The 23,875-nt window shown below is 54.8% G+C and overlaps 1 protein-coding gene across 1 annotated transcript in view; it reads right to left on the reverse strand.

The window, feature by feature from the left end:
• Window positions 1-23,875, reverse strand: part of EFCAB6 (EF-hand calcium binding domain 6) — a 155,717-nt gene that overhangs the window by 102,784 nt on the left and 29,058 nt on the right. Inside the window, exons 6-9 of the mRNA XM_036298810.1 lie at window positions 23,527-23,615; window positions 22,793-22,859; window positions 12,876-13,012; window positions 7,993-8,105 (exon numbers count right to left, since the gene is read on the reverse strand). Coding sequence (XP_036154703.1) covers window positions 7,993-8,105; window positions 12,876-13,012; window positions 22,793-22,859; window positions 23,527-23,615 — 406 coding nt within the window. The remainder of the gene's footprint in view (window positions 1-7,992; window positions 8,106-12,875; window positions 13,013-22,792; window positions 22,860-23,526; window positions 23,616-23,875) is intronic.

The raw sequence follows: 23,875 nt of genomic DNA on the forward strand, positions 1-23,875 counted from the left end.
CTTCCATCCATCCATCTTCCACCCATCCATCTTCCATCCACCCACCCATCCATCCATCCATCTTCTCTGGAGATCCTGGCTGGAGATCCTGGCTAGGCTGCTGATCAACTGAACACTGTCTCCGTGTCCTTCCTTCTTCGCCGACTCCATCCACACCTTTGGGGACCCCTGGACCTGCTGGGGTTGGACCCCGGCAATCTTCCATCCACTCATCCATCCATCTTCCACCCATCCACCCATCCATCCATCCATCTTCCACCCATCCATCCATCCACCCATCCATCCATCTTCCACCCATCCACCCATCCATCCATCCATCTTCCATCCATCTTCCACCCATCCACCCATCCATCCATCCATCTTTCACCCATCCATCCATCCACCCATCTTCCACCCATCCATCCATCCATCCATCCATCTTCTACCCATCCATCCATCCATTTTCCATCTACCCACCCATCCATCTTCCACCCACCCATCCATCCACCTCCCATCCATCCATCCATCCCCCCATCTTCTACCCATCCATCCATCTTCCACCCATTCATCCATCCATCCATTTTCCATCCACCCACCCATCCATCTTCCATCCATCCATCCATCCATCTTCCTTCCATCCATCCATCTTCCATCCACCCACCCATCCATCTTCCACCCACCCATCCATCCATCTTCCACCCACCCATCCATCCATCTTCCACCCATCCATCCATCCATCTTCCACCCATCCATCCATCCATCTTCCACCCATCCATCCACCCACCCACCCATCCATCTTCTACCCATCCACCCATCCATCCATCCATCCATCTTCCACCCACCCATCCACCCATCCACCCATCCACCCACCCACCCATCCATCCATCTTCCACCCATCCACCCATCCATCCATCCATCTATCCATCTTCCACCCACCCATGCACACATGCATCAGAAACAAAACCTGGGCGGATAATGCACCACAGAGCACGCAGTGGCAGGATTCAGGTGGAGGACAACAGGGATTGCTATTTTGTGCTGATGCGTTTTCCGGCTTCTTTTTTCTTTTCTTTTTTCTTTCTTTTTTTTGCAACAAGCATGTATCACTTTTATAATAAAGATAATGAATTAAATCTAAAATATAGCCATTTTCTCTCTCAAAGCTGACTGCAAAGAATCACAAATGGTTTCCCAGATTTATTTCCTAAAATGTCTGCAAATAAGCCGCGCTCACATTAAGCGCACTCGTAACCACCAGCTGCAGCTACCAACCGCCGTCGCCTGCAGCTCCCTTCCTGCCTCAAAGAAGCAAGACAGGAAGGGAAAGGAGCAGCCGCCCAGCGGGCCCTGGTTACACAATAAAACGCAAGCCGGTTCTTCAGGAGTGTCTGGAATGCGGGGCCTCGGCGGCTGAGCGCGGGAAACACGGGCTCTCAGGCCACACGCGGCACAGTGTCGTGGAAAGATGGGGAAGCCAGGCCCAGACCAGGCGCAGACCTGACCGCACACTTGCCAGCACTGTGCCCTGTGACCCCTGCACTCCGGCGACACGGGTGTTCTCTGACACACGGCAGGCCCGGGAGGCGCAGGACTGGCACAGGCACAAGTGAGGCCTGCCCTCGGGAGCCCATTTTCCAGGCCCTGGACAGCTACAGCTGCTGCAGCAGGCGGTTACAGAGCCCCCTGTGCCCATCCAGTGCCCTCCACCAGGCGGGTTACAGAGCCCCCTGTGCCCATCCAGTGCCCTCCACCAGGCGGGTTACAGAGCCCCCTGTGCCCATCCAGTGCCCTCCACCAGGCGGGTTACAGAGCCCCCTGTGCCCATCCGGTGTCCCTCCACCAGGCGGGTTACAGAGCCCCCTGTGCACATCCAGTGCCCTCCACCAGGCAGGTTACAGAGCCCCCTGTGCCCATCCAGTGCCCTCCACCAGGCGGGTTACAGAGCCCCCTGTGCCCATCCAGTGCCCTCCACCAGGCGGGTTACAGAGCCCCCTGTGCCCATCCAGTGCCCTCCACCAGGCGGGTTACAGAGCCCCCTGTGCCCATCCAGTGCCCTCCACCAGGCGGGTTACAGAGCCCCCTGTGCCCATCCAGTGCCCCTCCACCCGGCGGGTTACAGAGCCCCCTGTGCCCATCCAGTGCCCCTCCACCAGGCGGGTTACAGAGCCCCCTGTGCCCATCCGGTGTCCCTCCACCAGGCGGGTTACAGAGCCCCCTGTGCCCATCCGGTGTCCCTCCACCAGGCAGGTTACAGAGCCCCCTGTGCCCATCCAGTGCCCTCCACCAGGCGGGTTACAGAGCCCCCTGTGCCCATCCAGTGCCCTCCACCAGGCGGGTTACAGAGCCCCCTGTGCACATCCAGTGCCCTCCACCAGGCAGGTTACAGAGCCCCCTGTGCCCATCCAGTGCCCTCCACCAGGCGGGTTACAGAGCCCCCTGTGCCCATCCAGTGCCCTCCACCAGGCGGGTTACAGAGCCCCCTGTGCCCATCCGGTGTCCTCCACCAGGCGGGTTACAGAGCCCCCTGTGCCGATCCGGTGCCCCTCCACCAGGCGGGTTACAGAGCCCCCTGTGCCGATCTGGTGCCCCTCCACCAGGCGGGTTACAGAGCCCCCTGTGCCCATCCAGTGCCCCTCCACCAGGCGGGTTACAGAGCCCCTTGTGCCCATCCAGTGCCCTCCACCAGGCGGGTTACAGAGCCCACTGCGCCCATCCGGTGCCCCTCCACCAGGCGGGTTACAGAGCCCCCTGTGCCCATCCAGTGCCCTCCACCAGGCGGGTTACAGAGCCCCCTGTGCACATCCAGTGCCCCTCCACCAGGCGGGTTACAGAGCCCACTGCGCCCATCCAGTGCCCCTCCACCCGCAGCTACACCAGCCTCGCTCTCCAGTGCAGCTCAGTTGTTCCTGCCGCCTCCCACAGGCCCTCAGTCTCCTGGGAAGGATTCTTGCTGGTTTGAAATGGGATTGAGAGGAAACCCGGAGCGTAAAGGAAATCGCCCCAATGTCATCTCTTCATGCGCCCAAATAGGCGGTACTTTCGATAAGGAAGGCGGCAGTGGCTTCCTGAGACACAGACTGTGCCCTTCATTGAGGACACCCACTCCAGGGTGTGAGCTTCAATCGTGGAAGTTATCGCAGAAGTTTAAAGGGGAAGCCAGGCGGGAGGGAGATCTGACTGTGAGATGGTCCCTATGGCTGGGTGCAGAAGGCCGGCCGGAGAGGCCGCGCTGGAGACGATGACCCGGTCAGCAGGCAGCAGCGAGAATTGGGCTGATGCTGCAGGAACAGGAATATGCAGAAGAGTCACCACATACACGTCCCACATTTAAGCAGATCAAAGGAGCCTTTCGTTATGAGGCGTATCATTATTTTATGTATCCCCAGTAAAGCCTGCTGCTAATTATTGTCAAATGAAAAATGAGGTTTCCATGGTGAATCGAAATTGTATTATAAAACTTACCTTCTTCAAGAGAAGAAGATAGTAAAAACTAGGAGAAAATCACCAGCAGGAAACTGAAGCAAAAAGGAACTTACTACGAGCAGCCAGAAAGCTCTGCTTCCAACTGTTGCAGGTTGGCTCACATTGAACCAACCCTCCAGCAGAAAACAATTCTAAACTCTGGCCAAAACATACAGAGAGCTACCTGAAGGCCCTGGAGAGCAGCTGACGTGACCGAGCTGCACGTGGAAATGCGGAGTACCGCTCACCGCGCTGCTTCCTGTCGGCCTTTAGCCCCGAGCGAGCCGCCGCTGCAATCATGCTGAGTGGCTCCAATTTGGAATCAACCTAGGGTCTTGCTGGGTTTTGAACCAGAAAACAGCGTCAATGACCAGCACCGCATCGGAAAGTCAGGAGGGAAAGCCCACACCGAGAGGCAAAGAGGAGGCTCTGTGAACATTCTCTGCCAACCTCTGGCTGACCCCACGACGGCTGCGCGGAGCAGACAGCAAAAGCCCAGCCGAGAGGAGACCGAAGGGTCCAGGTGTTAGTGAACTCCCCGGGAAGGCACAGATAAGAGGCTGAATGTAGCCAAGTAAACTGGCTGCTAAAAACAAAATTCTCCAGAGGAACGTAACAGAGTCCCGTCTCCACAACACAAAATTTACTACTGGAATATCCAGGACAAATTCCCCAAATTCCCAGACATGGGGGGCAGGGGGTGGGGGAGGGGGAAGCAGGGACCAGGAAACTGTGATCCACATTCAAGAAAAAAGGTACTCAATAAAGACCAAACTTGCCGAAACCGGTTTGGCTCAGTGGATAGAGCGTCGGCCTGCGGACTGAAGGGTCCCAGGTTCGATTCCGGTCAAGGGCATGTACCTGGGTTGCGGGCATATCCCCAGTAGGGAGTGTGCAGGAGGCAGCTGATCGATGTTTCTCTCTCATCGATGTTTCTAACTCTCTATCTCTCTCCCTTCCTCTCTGTAAAAAATCAATAATAAAATATATTTTAAAAAAAAAATAAAATAAAGACCAAACTTGAGATGATCTAAATGTTGGAATTAGCAGGTAAAAATTTCAAAGCCATTTACATAAAACCAGTGTTTGAGAATATAAAAGAAAATATACTCATAATGAATGAAAACACAGAAAATCTCAGTGGAAAGCTAGAAGCTATGGCAATGTATCGTGTTTTTAGTGTATGTCAAAATATGATGTATGACAGATATAACAAAGAACAGGAGAGAAGAATTGGAAAAACACTGTTGCAAAGTCCTTACACTTTATGTGAATTAGTACAGTATTACTTAAAGGTAGATTCTAATTAATTAAAGATGGATAACGGAATAAAAATGCTCAATTTATCCAAATTTCTTGAAATTTATGCAAATTCTACAGGAAAAATATCAGGGGGAGAGGTAGGTGGACAGAGAAGAAAAAAGGGGGCATACTCCACAAAGGCAAAGCTCCCATTTTGCTTAAAAATGTTACTCATGGTACAAAATTACAATTTTAGCATCTTAATAAGAACATGAATTAAGTAAAAGAAAACAAAACAACAAAATGAGATGAAAAATAATATAAAAGACAAAAGAAAACTCCATTATAGAAGTAACAAAGTAGACACAGCAAGGAAGAGAATACACCTGGGAGAGAAGCAAATTACAGGAATGGATAAAAGAGCAAAGGTGATCATTGTGAATACAGAGGGAAAAGGCAGAGAATAAAGTGAACTGAAAGAATTTAATCGATACGGAAGACAAGACAATCCAACATGAGGATAATTTGTGTCACTGAAGTTAAAAATCTGAAAAATGGATCAGAAGATATCCAAAGCTATGTAATATTACTGCAAAAAAAAAAAAAAAAAAAAAAAAACACACAAAACAATCCTTGACATAAAGAAATAATTAAATTTACAGATTGAAAATAAACCGTGTTTTGGTACAAAAAGCTCAACACCAAGACAAACCCTAGGCATACAGTCACCTCCAGGGTAACCGTTACAACCAGCTAGAAAGTTAAGCAGATTTGGGACCAGAAAGCAATGCACGCGAGTCTATGATGTTCTGAAGGGGAAAGTGTGACCCGAACATGACATGCAGCCGATAGACAGATACATCCCTTTTCCTCAGCTCCATTTCAACTCTACTCTTCTGACGCACTCAATGAGATAGCACGTGTGTGAGCCCATTTTACAAATGCATTTTTTCTATCTGCCCCTCCTTCGCACAGACTTGCACGGAAAGATGCCAGGATTAACACTGAGAGTGGTTATCTTTTCACGGTGGGAGGACTGGTTTGATCCTTTTCTTTGTCTTTTTATTCCCCTGCAACTGTGCCTGCCTCGCATGACTGTGGTGAGAATGAAAAAAAGACTAGTGCCGGTTGTGGAACAAATGTTCATGAACAGGGTCAACTGTGATGGTTACAAAACGGGCACATGAACTTCTTTGTGATGTAAACCCTCTCTGGTCAGGCTAGACACCACCTCACCCCCCACTGAGCTAACTGCACAGCCTGCCAGGGCCTGGGGCTGGAAGGCTCATGCCCTCGGTCTCCGGGCTCCGTCACAGCCCCCTGTGAACCCTGGTCCTGCAGAGGCGCCTCCTAGCTCGTTCCTCCCTCCTCCCTCCTCCCCCTGTGAACCCTGGTCCTGCAGAGGCGCCTCCTAGCTCGGCCCCCCTTCCTCCTTCCTCCCCCTGTGAACACCATGACATGTTCATTTCTCGGGGGCATATACTGTAAATAGTTTGCTTTAGAGCTGAATAGTTTAACTCTCAACTCCACCACAAACTAGCACTGCAAGTCCAAGTTTTCTCACCTGAAAATGAGATCATAAAACCGCCTCACAAAGCTATTGAGAGAAATGAAATTTTACATTAAAGTTTCTAAAGTATCTACACAGAGCACAATAAACACAGGGTGTCCCAAAATGTACCCACACTCTGAGGAATTATTAACTCCAATGGGTTAAATCTGAAAAGAAAGAAGCACCAATTGAGCTGTCAGCTGTTCAAGTGTGTGTACATTTTTGGGACACCCTGTAGTTGCTTTTGAGTATTACTTCTTCTTCATGTGACTTATTGTATCTCACCTGCCCTACTTAATATTCACACAATATACCTGCCCTATATTAATGCGTGCGCACACACACACACACATTTTTAAAAATATATTTTTTGTTGATTTCAGAGAGGAAGGGAAAGGGATAGAGAGAGATAGAAACATCAATGATGAGAGAGAGTCATTGCTCGGCTGCCTCCTGCACGCCCCACACCAGGGATCAAGCCTGCAACCCGGGCCTGTGCCCTGACTGGGAACTGAACTGTGACCTCCTGGTTCATGGGTGGATGCTCAACCACTGAGCCACACCGGCCAGGCCACACACACACTTCTTAAACACAGTGTGTTACTTGGTGTTGCACCCAGCGAAGGGCCTAGAACAGGACCTGCATCGTAACTGGATGTGAGGGACGGAAGGGTCCTTGGAAGATTTCCTGTCTAGTTAATTCCCAAGCCAGGGGCCTGTAAAAGCAGAGCCTGGAGTCCGCCATAAGCGCTCGTGGTTAGAGACCGAGCTGAACTCAGAACTGTCATGTGAAGCTTGCCAGCGAGGCAGAGCGAAGCAGAAGATGCCGGGAATACCTGCTGTGCGGAATTAAGCTGAAGCCGGACAGCGACAAGCCCTCTTGAGTGAGCCAATCACAGGCGGTAAACTGAGGCAAGACACCACTGGCCTCAGGGGAGCACAGGGCCTCAAGGGGGCATCTCCGCTGGCACCCCTCATCGCGTGCTCTCAGAGCCAGCCAGCAGGGGACAGCTCTGGGCGCTGCTGACGTGGCTGAGATAAAGGAAGGAAAACTTGCCTGGCCTGCGTTGCTCAGTGTTTAAATGTCCACCTGTGAACCAGGAGGTCACGGTTGATTCCCAGTCAGGCACGTGCCTGGGTTGGGGGCTCGATCCCCAGTGGGGGGCATGCAGGAGGCGGCCGGTCAATGATTCTCTCTCATCACTGATGTTTCTCTCTCTCCCCCCCCCCTCCCTTTATCTCTGAGATCAATAAAATATGTTTTTTTAAAAAGGAGCGCTTTTCCTTCTCCAGGTTATCAGCCTGCATAAGCCTGGCTGTGCACAACCAACATAAATGACTCAACTGTTTGCCCTTTTATAGTGAGATTCTCCCCACCACTAAGAAATAACATGTTCATTGTCAAAAACTTTTGAAAATAAGGAAGCAGCAAAAGAAAGAACCGAACAGCACCCGGAGACAGATCACTTAAGGACAATCTGTATTTTGGAATTTCTTTCCAACAATTTGCTGATATTCCACAGACGTTTTCCATGTTCCCGTGACCTTCGTGGAAAGCGGCACCGCACTGGGCGGATGCGCTGTGGCTCACTCACCCTTCCTCCTGCTGGACATGCGTTACTCTCATGCTGCACGATCCCAGGCCTCCTCTGGGGATAACGCACTTTCCATAAACCATTTCCTCAGGGGAGGTCCACAGACGGGGACCTGCCTGCCCAGGCTACTGAAACCTTAGCCCTATACTTAAAAATACATACCTTGATCTCCCAAATAATACTTGAGGTTTAAGTTATTATTTATACTGAGGCTCTTCAAAAAGGCATTATAATCCACTGAGGCATCCGTATTAATGCTGTAGCGTTCTGCAAACCTAAAAGAGAAACATGCCTTAGTGAACAGCAGCTGTGACAGACTACAGATGAAGCACGTTTGTCGCTAAGGCATCGTACACACTAGGGGTGGTGTTCACTCTAATGGTGTTTCTAGCTACACTGGAGTTACACGTGCAGCCAGGAAATGTTACCCCTCCTTAAAGACACAGGTACTTCTGAGCAGAGCCCTTCACTTTGTTTATAGGTGGATGTGCATGGAGTCTAATGGGACAGGTGCACGTGGAGGCCCACGGGGCGGGAGCACGTGGAGGCCAACGGGACGGGCGCACGTGGAGGCCAACGGGGCAGGCGCACGTGGAGGCCAACGGGGCGGGAGCACGTGGAGGCCCACGGGACGGGCGCACGTGGAGGCCAACGGGGCAGGCGCACGTGGAGGCCAACGGGGCGGGAGCACGTGGAGGCCAACGGGGCGGGAGCACGTGGAGGCCCACGGGACGGGCGCACGTGGAGGCCAACAGGGCAGGATCGCCTCGGGACCCACCCTGGGGAAGGCTCTGCCTGGGACGCCTATGGGGCCATCTTTCTGTGGCAGGAGGAGGTGCGGCCAGGGTGTGTGCTGCCTGGGAGCCACGCCGGCACTCTGAGCAAAAGCAGGCTCTACTTTCTGCCGGGAGCCGGTCCATGCTTGCTGTTTCAAGGGACCTGGCATATATGGCATACTGTTCTTAATATGTTTGCTCACCTTCTTGGCACTATGTGTTTTAACCAAGGTCACCTCTCTGAGAAAGGTTTTTTCCCCAGGTAGGGATTTTCCCCTGAAGTTAGGGTGGGAATAAAACCTCGTAACTAAGTGCCAGGCGGGTAATTAATCACTTTAACTATGAACAATCATGCTTAAGCTACATAATCTTTACTCCCTGGAATGGAGATAAGAAACGCCCTAACCTTTGGAATAGAGATTGATAGGATTGGAATCAACTGGTACAAATACAGATGTAACAACACAGAACTTAGAAGACAGAACTTAGAAGACAGAACCTACACAGAGTCTAGAGACAGAAGAACTTCGCTGGAGAGAACATGGCAAAAGATCCTGGACTGAACCTGACTACAGAAATTGGCAAGAGAACCTGACTAGAACCTGGTGACTGAACCTGGCTGGAGAACCTGGACAGAACCTGGCTGGAGAACCTAGCGAGGGAACATGGCTACAGAACCTGGCTGGAGAACCTGAAGAACCTAGCAAGAGAACATGGACACAGAACCTGGCTGGAGATCCTAAGCAGAACCTCTCTGGAGATCCAGACCAGAACTTGGCTGGAGATCCTGGCTGGAGATCCTGGCTAAGCTGCTGATCAACTGAACGCTGTCTCCGTGTCATTCCTTCTTCGCCGACTCCATCCACACCTTTGGGGACCCCTGGACCTGCTGGGGCAGGACCCCAGCAACTTTCCTGTCATAATTGGGGGGAACGGAGCTGGGCCAGAAGATAGTTCCTCTGGTTAAAATGTCAGTAATCAGAGAGCCTAGAGCTGGGTGCAGGGAGAGCATGCCCATCACCTTGACCAAGCGTGTCCTTTCACCAGAGACACTGAGGCCAGCAGGACATACTGTTTCAAGCCGTTAATTGCAGCAGGGCTGTGTGTGGCGGGGGGAGTACTTTTCTTGGCACATGCTATGATTTCTATATATAGAGAAAATTTTAATCATAACCAATGTTTCTCCCTGAAATATATGGAGATGCGCTATTTTTTAAGTTAAGATAAATAGGATGTTTAGAATTTTTTTCCAGTTATTCCAGTGTGTCACCTGATATATAGTTTTCTAGATAATTTCTGCGTTGTTACATTTATTTAAAAATGACAGGTTTTAAAGGTTTGGTTACTTTATCTCCGTATGTGTTGGTTTCTATAATTATCTCATCTCATGCTGCTTTCTACAAATTTAGTAATTATCACTTAAAGTATTTATTTTTCTGTTTTCCAAATTTAGCAAAGAGTGATGTCATGCACTCATCCCCGCGCACACCTTTGTTCCCGCCGTGGTGAATCCTGCCTATTGTTCCACCAAGAAAATTATCCTGAGATCTGACAGCTGCCGGATGTAGCACTGAGGTCCCTGAACGCCCGCCCTCACCCACAGTCCGTCTCCTGCGAAGAAGGCTTGAGCTCGGGACCCCAGGAGGCGCCCCGAACGCTCCCTTTTTCAGTCGCCGAACTCTAGACAGTGCTGGCTGCCAGCTGCTACAGGGAAACGGGCGCAGGCAGCAATCTCCTCACAGCTCTCGCATTTGCTGTGAAAACAGCAACCCTTCAAACTGGCATTTGCTCCTAATGCCCACCCGGCCCGGTCTCAATGCCCGCGGCCCAGCTACTGGGCACAGACAGACAGAACCCACGGTGAGGCCTCCTCCAGAAAGCGCAGCCCCGCCCTGCCCGAGCGTGCGGTATCTCAGAAGATTTTTTGTGCTGATTTTGGGTTTTTGTAAATAAGAATAAAGGCCTGGGAGACAGAATCGCTCCTAAGATTATACAACCCAGGCCTCGTTCCCAGGGACCTGCACCCACACGTCCAGAGACCTCAGGCAGGTCAGTCTTGTGGGAAGGTCGACTGGAAGGGCAAAGGGAAAGATACCAACCGACCCCGCAGCCTCTCCAGGGCCACCGGCTGGACCTGAGCCTGGGGGCTCCCGGGCTGGCAGCCGACGGGCCAGGCGGCTGGTGAGGAGGGCGGAGGAGGGCTCTGTCTGTCTCCAGGCTGCGCATCAGTTATTTCACCTGCTTCCAGCACTGTGGCCTGTAAGGCAGCGGACGGGGGGCAAGATGGGGACGAAGAAAGAAAAGCCCGAGGATCTCGGGAGCCTCTGATGAGGTGTAAAACCTGGTGACCCCCCCCACCCCCCACCCCCCACCCCCGCTGGTTCGCGTCAGCTGGAGGGCATTCTGCAGCCCGCAGAGGGCTCTTTACCAAGGGGGGGCTAACGGAATCAACACGCTTAGGGCACGCGGCACGCTTTGTACAGAATCAATGCCTGGCGCGCTGGAATCCTCGCACCATCCCTGCCAGGCAGGCTCCTCGCCTCCGTGTATTCAAGAGGAAACTGAGTCTCCGAGAGGCCCAGAGCACAAACTGGACCCCGGGGGGCCTGACCCCAGGCCACGCCCACCACACCAAGCACTGAAGGCTGGAAGTAAATAGATTAAACAAAAAGGGGGATTCAAAAATGCACTGTGTCCTGCTCAAACGCGGAAAAGGCACCGTTAGTCCTGAAGCAGCCTCCGGGGAAGAGCATGTGCGTGAGTCACAGGAAAAGCACTGAGGCCGCTGAGGACATGGCGGCTTTGCCGGCCGCGCTCCATCCCCAGCGAAGGCAGTCCCCCTCCTCGGCCTCAGCAGGAAACAGCATTGTTTCTGAGGCTTAAAACATCTCAAAAAAAATGTGTGGAGTCCTTTATTATTCAGTGCTTGTGAGATGGGGAAGCAGACAGCAGCATTTTTTATAGATTTACTAGGTTGGAGACGGCTGTGCCAAACGCAAGGTTTATTGTCAAATAAAACAGTTCTGCTTTTTGATTGCCGGCTTTAAAGTGTTGCTTGTGTTCTATAATTGCGTGCACAAAATTATTTAATTTGTTTTGTTTGGATCTTATTCTGGACACTTTCCCAGCCGGGAAGATGTAAAAATTAAAACATCTATTATGGCTTTTATATTCTGAGGTGGGTGATAAAGCGGAAAAACGGAATTATTCAAAAGACTGGGAGATTTCCATTTTTAAAATGTCTCCTTGCTTTTCAGACCCTGTAGTGCCTGCGCCAGCCACACGCCCTCTTGACTTCCCCGCCACAGGAGCGCAGGCCTCCGCCTCCAACAGAGGCCACAATGTCTCGTTACTACTGCAAGGACGCCCTGGCCGGGCAGCTCAGTTGATTAGAGCTTCGTCCCCGTACACCAAGGTTTGGGGTTCGGTCCCCAGTTTGGGCACATACAAGAATCAAGCAATGAATGCATAAATAAGTGGGAAAACAAATCGGTCTCTCTCTGATTTTTTTTAAATTAAAAATACTGTGCAAGGAACCACAGCGAGCCACTTCCACAGCCACGTCAGTGTTGGGGTGAACCACTGAGCTTGGCACTCCCGTTGGTGGCCTGGAGGGTGTTGACAGAAGTGGGAAGGGGAGGAGCCGGAGAGCCTGGGGCTGAGCCCTCTATAAAGTTAAGCATGGGCCCTCCCAGCGGCTTCCATTCAAAACTCAAGTGGCCACTGAAGCAAGCAGCTGGCTGCCCCTGCATGACGCGAGTTTCCGGGAGGCTCTGGGAGAGCTTCCAAAGGCGGAGCAGCTCAAGTTCAGCCCCTCGCTGTCCCCTGCGGAGCGCCCCGACCCGGCAGGAGCAGTCCTCCGAGACAATGAACGGATCAGGATGGAGAGCCAGTCGGGAGCGTCAGCTCGTGAACAAATGTGGACAGTTTCCTTCTCCGGACCCCAGGCTGTGAGTGGCGTGAGCTGCAAGCACGGGGCTGGAGGGCGTGGTGCCAGCCGGGAGGAGCCAGGCAGCTGGGGCACCTTCACGGAGGTGCAGGGAGTCCCAGGCCAGCGACTCCCACCCTGGGTGCTGAAGGAGTGAGAGCCGTCAGCTCTCCCTTCGGAGACGGCAGGAGAGCCGCGTGAACGTGGGAGGATGGCGAACAGGGCCCCGTTTAGGAGCGTGGAGACGGGGGTGGGGGTGGGGGTGGGGGGAGGACAATGTGAGGATCCGAGGGACAGACAGGCCCCCTTTGGGAAATGTCCCGGGGCGCCCCCTCACTCACTTCCTGTACTCCTCCTCCGTCATCCGCAGGCAGAAGGTCTCCAGGACACGCCGCAGCTCCTTGGGCTGCATCCGGCCCGTCCTGTTCACGTCGATGAGGTGGAGGGCGCGGACCACGGCTTTAATGTTTGTATAAATCTGCGTATAAAAGCCATTTAGGGAACGTCAGAAGATCCAGTGCTGACAACCAAAATGGTAACGAGAAATGGGAATGCTGTTAAACGCTTCTTGTAAAAGAACACGTTTCAGAGGCTCGCAGCGATCGGTGCTGCAGAACGACATGTGAACGGGAGGAAGAACACTTGGCATTTCTCGAATGTTTTAAGGCAATTTTCTCTGTAAATGGTCTCAGTAAGTGTTTTGTTTTTTTCTTTTAACCCTCTTTCTGATGTGAAGCAGTAAGTCTCATGCACAATCCACCCCCTTGTAGGCCACAGGAAGCAGCGTCTTTGGTGCCCGACACCGGTAAACACAGTTCTGCCGCGCCTGCACATTACCGCTCTATTCCTCACAGCCACGTGCAAACTCTCTTACCAGGAGCGGAATGAAAACCATGACTGAACTTCCACCCCTCTGGTTTTTAAAAGACACCACAGCAAGGCCTTACAGAGGCCTTGAGTTCAGCAAGTGCGTGCTTACGTCACACACGTGAAGGGCATCGCAGGCCCGCGGAGACGCAGAGGCCGAGCTGAGCGCCTGCCCTTCAGCCACGTGTATTTAGAGGAAAGAGACACCCTTGGGCTCCGTGTGCCCAGCGCAGAGCCACGTGGCGGACTCGTGGGAGGTGGAGGACCGGTTCCCCTGTCAGATAAGACAGGTTCATGGAGGCCATGGGAGCCACCTGACAGCCCTGGCTAGTCGCTGACAATGCTGGGATTCGAACCCGTCGATGTAACACCCGCCCCGCAGAGGAGAGAAGGCACATAAAGCTGCCATGGGAACAAGAACCTGCCTCAAGGCGTCTGCAGGTTCTGTTCCTTGGCCTGGAACCTTCTGCCCAGGGAGCCTCCGGCTGCTCTCCACTGCACTTGGGTCTCGGCCCAAATGTCTTATCAAAATGGCCTCCCCTGGGCACGTGCATAAGATAGGAAGGACCCCACCCAACTTCCTCAAAGCACTTCTCGCCAACGAACACAGTGCTAATCGCCACTGTGTCTCCCCCGGAATGTCTGCTCCGAGAGCAGGCTCCGCTCACGGCTCCCGCACCTGCTTGGCGAAGGCCTCCCGGGAGCCTGGTCCCCTGCCTGCACCGCCCTGCAGGGCCCTCCCGCATGCAACAGCGTCACTGCACCACTGTCACCGGAATGGCAGTTACGTGGCAAGTCCTGTGAGGGTTCCACACACATCTCCGCTTCTAAGCACCAGAGAGACTGGCTGATAGGCTCAAACACCCAAAACTGGGGACGCCAAGCCAGGAGGAGGGGGCCCATGGCTGGGGGGGGGCAGTCCCCTCGGCTGCAGCACCTGGTCGGAAAGCACAGGCCCAGCCCCGGCCACATAAACCCTCCGCGCCTGGTCTGCGCCAGATCCCGCTCACCTCTCCGGCAGAACGGAGGGCAGGAGGCGATGTGCTTTTTAAAACCCAAAGCAACCCATATGGCTCTGCAGCGTGGAGCGCGGGGAGCAGCCAGGCTGGCACCGAGCCCCACCCACCCGGCGACGTCTCCAAGTCTCTTATCATTTGTCAGACGGGAGTTTGGCAGGATCTGCACTGAGCTGCAGATGGCGAGGCTTAGCAAAGGCGCCGGTGAGGCCATGCTGTCAAGATCGGTCCCGCACAGGGTAGGAGGGAAGCAAGGGGTGGAGGGGGCTAGCATGGGGGGGTTACAGTGGCCATGCCCCGGCCCCACTTCCCCACTGCCCTGGAGTGGGAGGAGGGTGGCGGGGGACGGTGAAGAGAGAATGAGGGTGGCGTGGGCAGCACTCCTTTCCAGGCCACTGGACATCAGCGTTCGGGTGTAACTGGGACAAGTCTGCAGCGAGAGCCAACTGTCTCGGAGCCTCCTGCATATATGCCCCCTCCCGACCCCTCCCATCACAGCCCCGGTTCTCTGTCTGCCGGCAGCCCCACGCGTTGATGGTGCAGAGCGATTGGGGCCGAAGCCAGCAGCGGGTGAGAGTGGGGCCGGTGCTGTCAGCGGGAGCGAGCACCAGCTGCTGCCCTGATCACCCCTCAGGAGCAGGGGGAGGTGGAGAAGCCCTCAGGGGTGATCAGGGGTGGCAGCCGCTGCTAGCACCCGCTGATGGAGCCAAGCGATTGGGCCCAGCGCCGGGCACCAGCAGTGGGTGCGAGTGGGGCTGGCGCCAGCTGCGGGTGCAAACACCGGGCAGGACTGCGGCACACGGGAGCAAAGAATTTTCAGTAACCGCCAGAGGCTCGCCCCGATGACAAGTACCGGTGCCCTGCCTTGGTCTGGCACCCCTGTTCGCCTGCTCACCATCCCGCAGCGGCCATCCCACCATGTTCTGCACACACCCCCTGGTGGTCAGTGTACGTCATAGCGACTGGTTGGTCTGGTTCTTTCATCATTCAGTCTATTTGCATATTAGCCTTTTATTATATGGGAAGGATTGCCTCTGGCTGCTTCCCCTGCACAGGCAGAGTTGAGTAGGTGGACAGAGCAGGCTGTCTGGTCTGTGAAATTAAAAATATTTACTATCTTTCCAAACAATATTCACGACCCGTCCCATGCTCTCCCCTGCGCCCCCGCTCATATCTGAGCGGTGTCAGGGCTTTCTGTGCACAAACACAAGGAGAAGCGCTGAGGCTTTACCAAGAAAACCAAACAACAGTTAAGGGGACTTCAAAGACCCAGGAAATGGGCCCAAGGCTCTGCAGAAGCCGCCCAACTGGCCAGCAATTTCTCTGCCAACCGCCTTCCCGCTGAGCCAGACCTGTCCCAGCCCATCCGGCAGCCGGGACCAGCCAGGAGCTGCTTCCCACTCCCGGGGCAGAACCAGCCCTGAAATGAGACTCGAATGCTCTGCACTGTTGCTCAGGTGACAATGGAACAGTGGCCTCGCCTTCCGTGTCCTCGTCTGTGAAGAGGGGCTGCACTGGGAGCTGTATCGCGTGGGGGGAGCAGTGAGCGCGGGCGCAGTGCCCCAGGGAACACACTCAGTCAACGCGCTGATGGACCTGCTGGTGGGCCAGAGGCTGCGGGCAGGGCAGGCAGGTTGGCCAGCGCCTGCGGAGAACAGTGCGCAGCGCAAGCCTGCGCACGCGGCCTCACACGTGCACCCACTGAGTGCGATGGCTTGACAAACTGCTCACGGTGGGTGTGGTTATGACTCCATAGCTCTCTGTCTACAATTCATTTTACAGCACTTAGACCTCCAAGAAGGAAAGCTGTGAACCCAAATTCCTATGAGCACCCCGATGTTAAAGGAGGTGAGAGGAGGCCTCACTGATGTGTCCGCCCTGAGGCCCGAAGGTCCACTCGGCCGCAGGCTCTCTGGCCAGCCCTTCCCCAGGGGGCACGGTTCTTCGTGCCAGACGGGACCCTGTGCTTAACTTCAACCTTCACAGCCGTGTCCTCCCTGCTCCTGCCCCGCTGACTTCTGTCCGGCTCCGCACCGCAGCCAACGCGTCCGCGCTGGTTTCGGCCATGGGGGGAGGGAGGCATCCCACGCCGCCTGGCCTGAGCCGAGGGCCTCCCCGCAGAGCACCTCCCCTCAGAGCACCGTCTCGGCGTCCCCTGCTCACCGCGCACCTGGCACCGCGGCTACCTTCATTTTAAACTTAAGGAGACATTTTTTAAATGAAACCATGAAAAAGGAGTTCTCTCACAATAAACACATCAGTGCTCATTTTCCTTATTATTCTACTTTTGGCTATTTCGTATAAAATCTTTAATTAAAGTTTTTCTTTGAAATTGTCATTATCAACCAGAAGAAAGGACGGGGGATGAAGGAAGCACAGCTGTGCAGACAGGAAGCCCATTCGGGACTAAATGGACCGGAACGGGGCGAGCGGCCTGCCTGCTACGCTCTGAGTCTGGCTCCGTATTCTCCCACACCGTCTAACTTGTCACTTTATATCAGTTCCATCTGTTTACGCTCTGCAGAGTATTGGCTTCCTACCGTGAACATTTCCTATTTACCAGCTGGTAGCGATGAGCCAAACCAGATAGGAAAAAATTAGAGCACATTCAGAACCTCATCAACACAAGCTCTCCATGTGGGGGCCGGTGGGCGGAGCGGCCGGCGGCGCCACCTCCGCCTCGGTGACACTGGCTCTCCCACCCTGGGGCTCCCACACACACGCCCAGGACAGCACACACTCCCTGCACGCGAGCATCACTGCCTCGACCGAGGCTGCACACGCTCACAGAGAGAGACCTCACACGAGACCGGTGAACACGGAGAAAAGGGGGCCGACCACAAGGTCAAGGCAACCTCAACATCAGAGCTGCTATCACGGAGCAAAAACCCAAAACTCCGGAGTGGGGTTTCCTTGCAGCCACAGTGGAAAGATCAACTTGCTGTTCTCTGAGCACAGGCCACGCAAACCTCCCACACGTTTGATTCACTGTTAAAATGCGTTCCTGCCACCTGCAGCTTAAGGACTTCTAGGAGAATCCCACCCACCATGCACCCGACAGCCAGGAAAACAAGCCGGAGGCTGCATACCAATAGCTGGGCTTTGGAGCAGCCAGATCTAGAAGGAAATTTCCCATCCCTCTTATCTTGCTCAGCCAGCCCACACCCACAGGCCGGCCACCCCGTCACCCGCCTCCAGCTCACGCCAGGGCAGAGCTGCACGCAGGGAAGGGCAAGCCACGCCCCTCCTAGGACCCCAGGTCTCCAGGCCCCAGCGGTGCTCAGATGTGGCTGATGGTGACGAGTGACAGGTCCCGTCTGGGTCTGGTGCGGGTGCCCTGCCTCCGCTGCCTTCCCATTGGATGTACCCGCTGCACTGCTGGCAGCACCTCCTAACACCTCCTGCCCATGCCACTCCCACCCGAAACCTTCAATGAACCACCCCACCCCACACCTTGTCCGACATCAGGGTTAATGCCCGGCCTGGGATCCTTCCATCCTCCTCTCCAGCCTGCCTCTCTGGGGTGACCGGCCCATCCTGCCTCTCCAGGGTGACCGGCCCATCCTGCCTCTCCGGGGTGACCGGCCCATCCTGCCTCTCCGGGGTGACCGGCCCATCCTGCCTCTCCGGGGTGACCGGCCCATCCTGCCTCTCCGGGGTGACCGGCCCGGCCTGCCTCTCCGGGGTGACCGGCCCAGCCTGCCTCTCCGGGGTGACCGGCCCATCCTGCCTCTCCGGGGTGACCGGCCCGGCCTGCCTCTCCGGGGTCACCGGCCCGGCCTGCCTCTCCGGGGTCACCGGCCCGGCCCATCCTGCCTCTCCGGGGTGACCGGCCCATCCTGCCTCTCCGGGGTGACCGGCAAGGCCTGCCTCTCCGGGGTCACCGGCCTGGCCTGCCTCTCCGGGGTCACCGGCCCGGCCTGCCTCTCCGGGGTGACCGGCCCGGCCTGCCTAAGGAGACAGAGCTCCCCACAGGGCAGACACAGGGCTCTGCCACACAGCCACGGCCCCACTGCCAGGGCCCCCCTCTCCCCAGACTCAGTCCTGAAAGCTACCCCGCAGGCCCCTCGCCGTCCTCCACACTGAAACGCGCCCCCCCCCACAGCCCACCTGGAGCTCCCACCTCCGCTCTCCCGGAGTTCCCCGCTGCCCCGCCCGGCCCGGAGAGCGGCCCTGCAGAGCTGCGCTTTTCACCAGGAAACAGCCCGAGCTCACATCAGGCACCAGGACCCGCCCACGGCACTGAAGCTCAGCTGGCGCCGGACAGAGAAGGTGCCCCTCCCAGGAAATCCCAGGATGGCCTGGGTGTTAAAGAAATGCACAACTGTAGCGCGGGCGGTGCGGCTCAGTGGTTAAGTGTCGACCTACGAACCAAGAAGTGACAGTTCGAGTCCTGGTCAGGGCACATGCCCAGGCTGTGGGCTCGATCCCCACTGGGGGGCGTGCAGGAGGCAGCTGATCAATGATTCTCTCATCGTTGATGTTTCTCTCTCCTCCCTCTCCCTTCCTCTCTGAAATCAGGATATTAAATATATAAATTACTTTATATCTATAAAGTAACACACAATTTAGACAGTGAAGTCAGGAAACACCTCCCCGGGAGCTCTTGGCGCCCGCCGTGAGCCCACACCCAACCACGTGGCGTCTCCCCAGGACCCGCTCAGAGCCCCAGAGACAGACTGAATGTGGGTGCCATCAGCATCCGACCTCCTTACCCTCCCACTCTGTGGCTTTAAACCATAAATGGCCACCATTTAACTGTCCGCATGAGAACTCGCGTCTCATCTCCTCCAAACGCAAATTCCTGTTTTTTTGAGTAACTTCCGGCGTTCTGGTGAGTTCCTTTCATAGTGACTCACACAGAATCTCAGCAAGGCCTTGCGATGCTGTCCCCGCTCTCACAGCCCAGGAAACAGTGGCAGCGACGCATGTGCGCGGGCCGCTCAGGTGAGAGCCGCTCAGCCGCACACCCCGCGAGGCAGGTCCGGGGGTTCCCACCTGCTCCCCGGCCCCGCACCGCTTTAAACACTCACCCTATAAGTGTATCTGTGCGTGGATTTGCCACACACAGGGAAACTTTATTTTTAAGAAAATAAAAAGATAAACTTAGTCTGAAATAATTCTGATATAACGGAATCCTTGCTTTCGCCTCCCGCCGGGGAGCCTTTGGTGAGTTAGGACTAGAGCAGCTGTTCTCAACCTGTGGGTGGCGACCCCTTTGGGGGTCGAACGACCCTTTCACAGGGGTCGCCTAAGACCATCGGAAAACACATACATAATTACATATTGTTTTTGTGATTAATCACTGCTTTAATTATGTTCAATTTATAACAATGAAAATACATCCTGCATATCAGATATTTACATGACGATTCATAACAGTAGCAACATTACAGTTATGAAGTAGCAACGACAATGATGTTATGGTTGGGGGTCCCCACAACATGAGGAGCTGTATGAAAGGCCGCGGCGTTAGGAAGGTTGAGAACCACTGTCCTAGAGCAGCCACAGAGGTCCTGGAGGAGGAGTGTTTGCGGCATAATTTTCACAGTGGGAGTGCCTGGGAGGTGGCATTCTCTGGATCACACGTGAGCGCCGTCTCCGTGCGGCGGGCGCAGGCGCACGCGGAGCTGTGACACTTGTGATTGACAGGCTTCTCCTCGGGAGCACAGCGCCGCTGAGCAATCTGTCCCAACAGCTCTGCGATATGCTAATTCCCTTCAGGTGAGCCAGGAGATGTGTTCAAATATCTGCCGCAGAGCAGCCCACACCGGCAGCGCCGGCCGAGCGGGCGGGGATCGGGATCGGGATCGGGAGAGGCCGTGAGGCACCGGGAGCCTGCGCCCGGCTAAGGGCCTCGCTCGGGGCGGCCGGGCGGCGCTCAGGCGATGCGCTGCGATCATGGCGAGGCACGTGTACAAAGTGGCTGTGGTTCACTGTTTCTTTATTCCTCAAGCCGTAATTTTTAAAAGCCTTTTTAGGAAAATCCACCTTTTTCAGAAAGTGAACCTACCATCACTTGTGTCTTTTCTTCTGGGGTATCACGGACCAAGCAAGCAGCGCAGCGCCTCTACTTCCCTCCTGACGCTTCTGAGACGCCTGAGGCGGCCAGGGTGCCCACGAACACGCAGCTAGACCACGGGGTGGGGGCCCGACAGACACACTGGTCACGCGGCCGGTAGACCAGATGTTCGGACATCATGGCACCGGGCTGGGAACAGCTCTCTGATCAGGGTTACGCGGCACAGAGCACACAGCCTGGGCCTTTCTCTCCTATGTGTTAACTGAGTTCGACGCTCTTGAACTCTGGTCCTTGCTCTAGAACAGTTTTGTCTTTGGTTTTTTTAGTGTTTTGTGTTTTTTTTGGGGGGGGGGGGGGGGCATGCGCCGGGCTCCTCTGCAGGCCTGGGAGCGCCGTCTCTGACGTGGTTACCACGAGCGCATCCAAGGAGCCGCCAGACGAGCTGCTCTTTCTTCGCCAGCCTCTCCTCGCTTCCACCTTCCCCTCAAGCGGGGGGTTGACCAAAGGTAAACAGAGAAAGACCAAAAGGTGGTTCGCCTGGCAACACACGGACGCTTGCCCTTCGTCCTTTCCGTCCTGAAGAAGGAAAAGCCCCGAGTCTGGGCCTCGGGCGGGGCCCCGCTCAGGGATGGAGCTGGGCCCCGGCAGGCGGGGGCCCAGGAGACTGAGGAGCTGGGAAGAGTGTGAGGGCTTGGTGCCCGGTCCGAGAGGAAAGGAAGGAAGACTCCCGAAGGCCCACTCTGAGCTGGGAGCAAAAACCCCGCCCAGAGTGTGGACCACTCGCTGGACAGGCCTCAGCTCCAGGGGCGCTGCTCCCAGCGAAGGGCGAGGAGCAGGTTTGCGTTCTCTGCCCCTGGGGGTCGGGGCGGGGGCTCAGTGCTGCCCTAACAACGGCAGCTGCGCGGTCCAAGCCCCCAGGGGCTCGCTGCGGGTACTCACGCCACGCCACACCACACGGCAGCACCTCAGGTGGGTGTGACTGTCCCCACTGACGATGAGGAAATGATGACAAGGACCTGCCCAGGCCTCAGCTGAAGTGGCAGACACCTGCCTGGTCCCACGCCCCCTGCCTGCCCAGGGCTGGGATCAAGGAAGAATCTGGGCCAGCAGTTCGAGCTGCCGAAGGCATGACAGACCCTGAGCTGCCCGGATGCAGGCTGAGCTCCACCCCGCTCCTCCCCTCTGACTGTCGCCTTTCTGTTCTCACCGCAAGAAGCTGATGAAAGCTGCAGGGGTTTAAACCGACTCAGCCCATGGGTGGGCCTCTCCCACCGCGGGGCACCGGGCAGGGCTGGGATTAGAACAGGATGGGGGCGAAGGACGGTCAGTGGGGAGTCCCCCTCAGCTCTCCATCACCCTCAGTAGCTTACGCCCCTCATGCCCACACCCTCCATGCTAACGCCGCGGCACGGTCCAGATCCACGGCGTCGTTATGTTGATACGAGTGTCATAAACAGTCAACTTTCCTGGGAGAATTTCATGATTAAACACTGTTTATAAAGACACAATTTAAAAAAGTAACCCGCCAATAACATCAGTCACGTGACGTGTTTCTTAAGGAAGAACAAAGGGACCGCCACGGAGGAAGCCAATGCGTATAGCAGGCGCCCGCCTCCCTGGAGCCCAGGGAGCTGGGTGTGAGGAGCAGACGATGTCCCACACGATCACGCGCAGATGCGCGGCCTGGCGCTCACGGCATCCGCCAGGAACATTCAGACACACATTTTGTGGATTTCTGGCTATTTTTGATATTCAAATGTATGAAAATCTCAGAAGACTTCAAAAAAGAAAGAAAATTTGTCACATTTCAAACCAACATATTGAATCAAATAAATTAAGCCATGATTCTCAAACTGCTCGTGCAACTGACAGGTTCAAATGCATTTTAAAAAGGGGTCCGATTCCAAGCCCCAAATGCCATGAACAGGCCCCCCTATCCCCGCCCCCCCACAAGCTGGGTGCCGTGACACCCACCGCAATCAGCAAACGGGGCGAAGCTACCGGCTCCTTCTCTAAGCGCAAGGCCGCTTCTGTGACTGACGCCCCCTTTGTGTATCTCCCTGAGTCCCCTGGTTGTTGGTAATGTGCACACATGATTGGCACTTACTGCTAAAAAGCGGTAGTTTTCTCTCTTTAAAGAAAACCCTGCTTCTGTCTGAGACAAAAACAGAAAGGGCGGCCCCACTAAAGGGCTTCTCGCGGGCGAGCGGGACGCTGTAAGATCTGTTTAGCCAACGGCTTTGACCTGGGAACGCAGACAAGCCCGTGGCTCAGGCTGCACGTCTCCCGCTGCTCACAGTGGCTGCTTTTAGGGGGGGTTGGGGGGGGGAGCATCTGACAAGCTCTCCATTACCTTCTCTCCTACGAGGGTTTCCAGCTCTTTCAGGGTCCGGCCGCCACTCACTTCGCCTCCACTGCACCTGAGGGACAAAAAGAAAAGCTTGTTGTTAAAATGTAGCAAGTCAATGTTGACATAGGGCATGCAGAGATCAAAATGAGAAGGGCTGCTCAACTGTGCGTTTTAATTTTTTATATTTTTATTGATTTCAGAGAGGAAGGGAGAGGGAGAGAGAGAGAAGCATTGATCGGCTGCCTCCTGCATGCCCCACACTGAGGATCAAGCCCGTAACCTAGGCATGTGCCCTTGACCGAAATAGAACCTGGGCCCCTTCAGTCCACAGGCCGACATTCTATCCACTGAGCAACACCAGCCAGGGCTGCCCTGTGCACTTTTTTTGAAATATATTTTATTGATTTTTACAGAGAGGAAGGGAGAGCGAGAGAGAAAAGCATCAATGATGGGAGAGCATCATCCATCGGCGGCCTCCTTCCGCCCCACACTGGGGACCAAGCCCACAGCCCAGGCCTGTGCCCTGACTGGGATCGAACTGTGACCTTCTGGTTCCTAGGTCCATGCGCAACCACTGAGCCACGCCGGCCGGGCACTAAATTCAATAGGGTCAAGTTCTACCAACACGTCTTCCAAATATATCTGTTGACATGATCAGTTCTAAGGACCCTGTCTTATCTCTTATCATTTTAAATTTCACATCTTCATATGAAGAACATTAAAAAAACACCACTTACCGCTTTATAAGATTTACATTTAGGTCCATCCCGCCAAACCTGGACAGGAACTGGAGGTACGGAACAGCGCCCGTGCTGGTGAGGTGGATCTGCATTCAAACAGGAAGGAGGACAGCCTGTTAGAGGACGCGGACCCAAGCCAGGGCAGCGCCAGCGGAGGCGGGATGTGGGTCGGACACAGCTGCTCAGACCAGGGGCTGGGTGACCCTCCTGCTCAGCAAACCAGGTGCAAACAACACGAATGCCAGTCTGTGCTAATTAAACGTCAGCACGCTGTCTACAACATCATCTACATCTAGATCTACCTAAAAAATAAAGCAAAAATATATTCTAATATGTTTATAGACGT

Source organism: Myotis myotis, unplaced genomic scaffold (assembly GCF_014108235.1).
Source record: "Myotis myotis isolate mMyoMyo1 unplaced genomic scaffold, mMyoMyo1.p scaffold_m19_p_3, whole genome shotgun sequence".
Classification (NCBI taxonomy): domain Eukaryota; kingdom Metazoa; phylum Chordata; class Mammalia; order Chiroptera; family Vespertilionidae; genus Myotis; species Myotis myotis.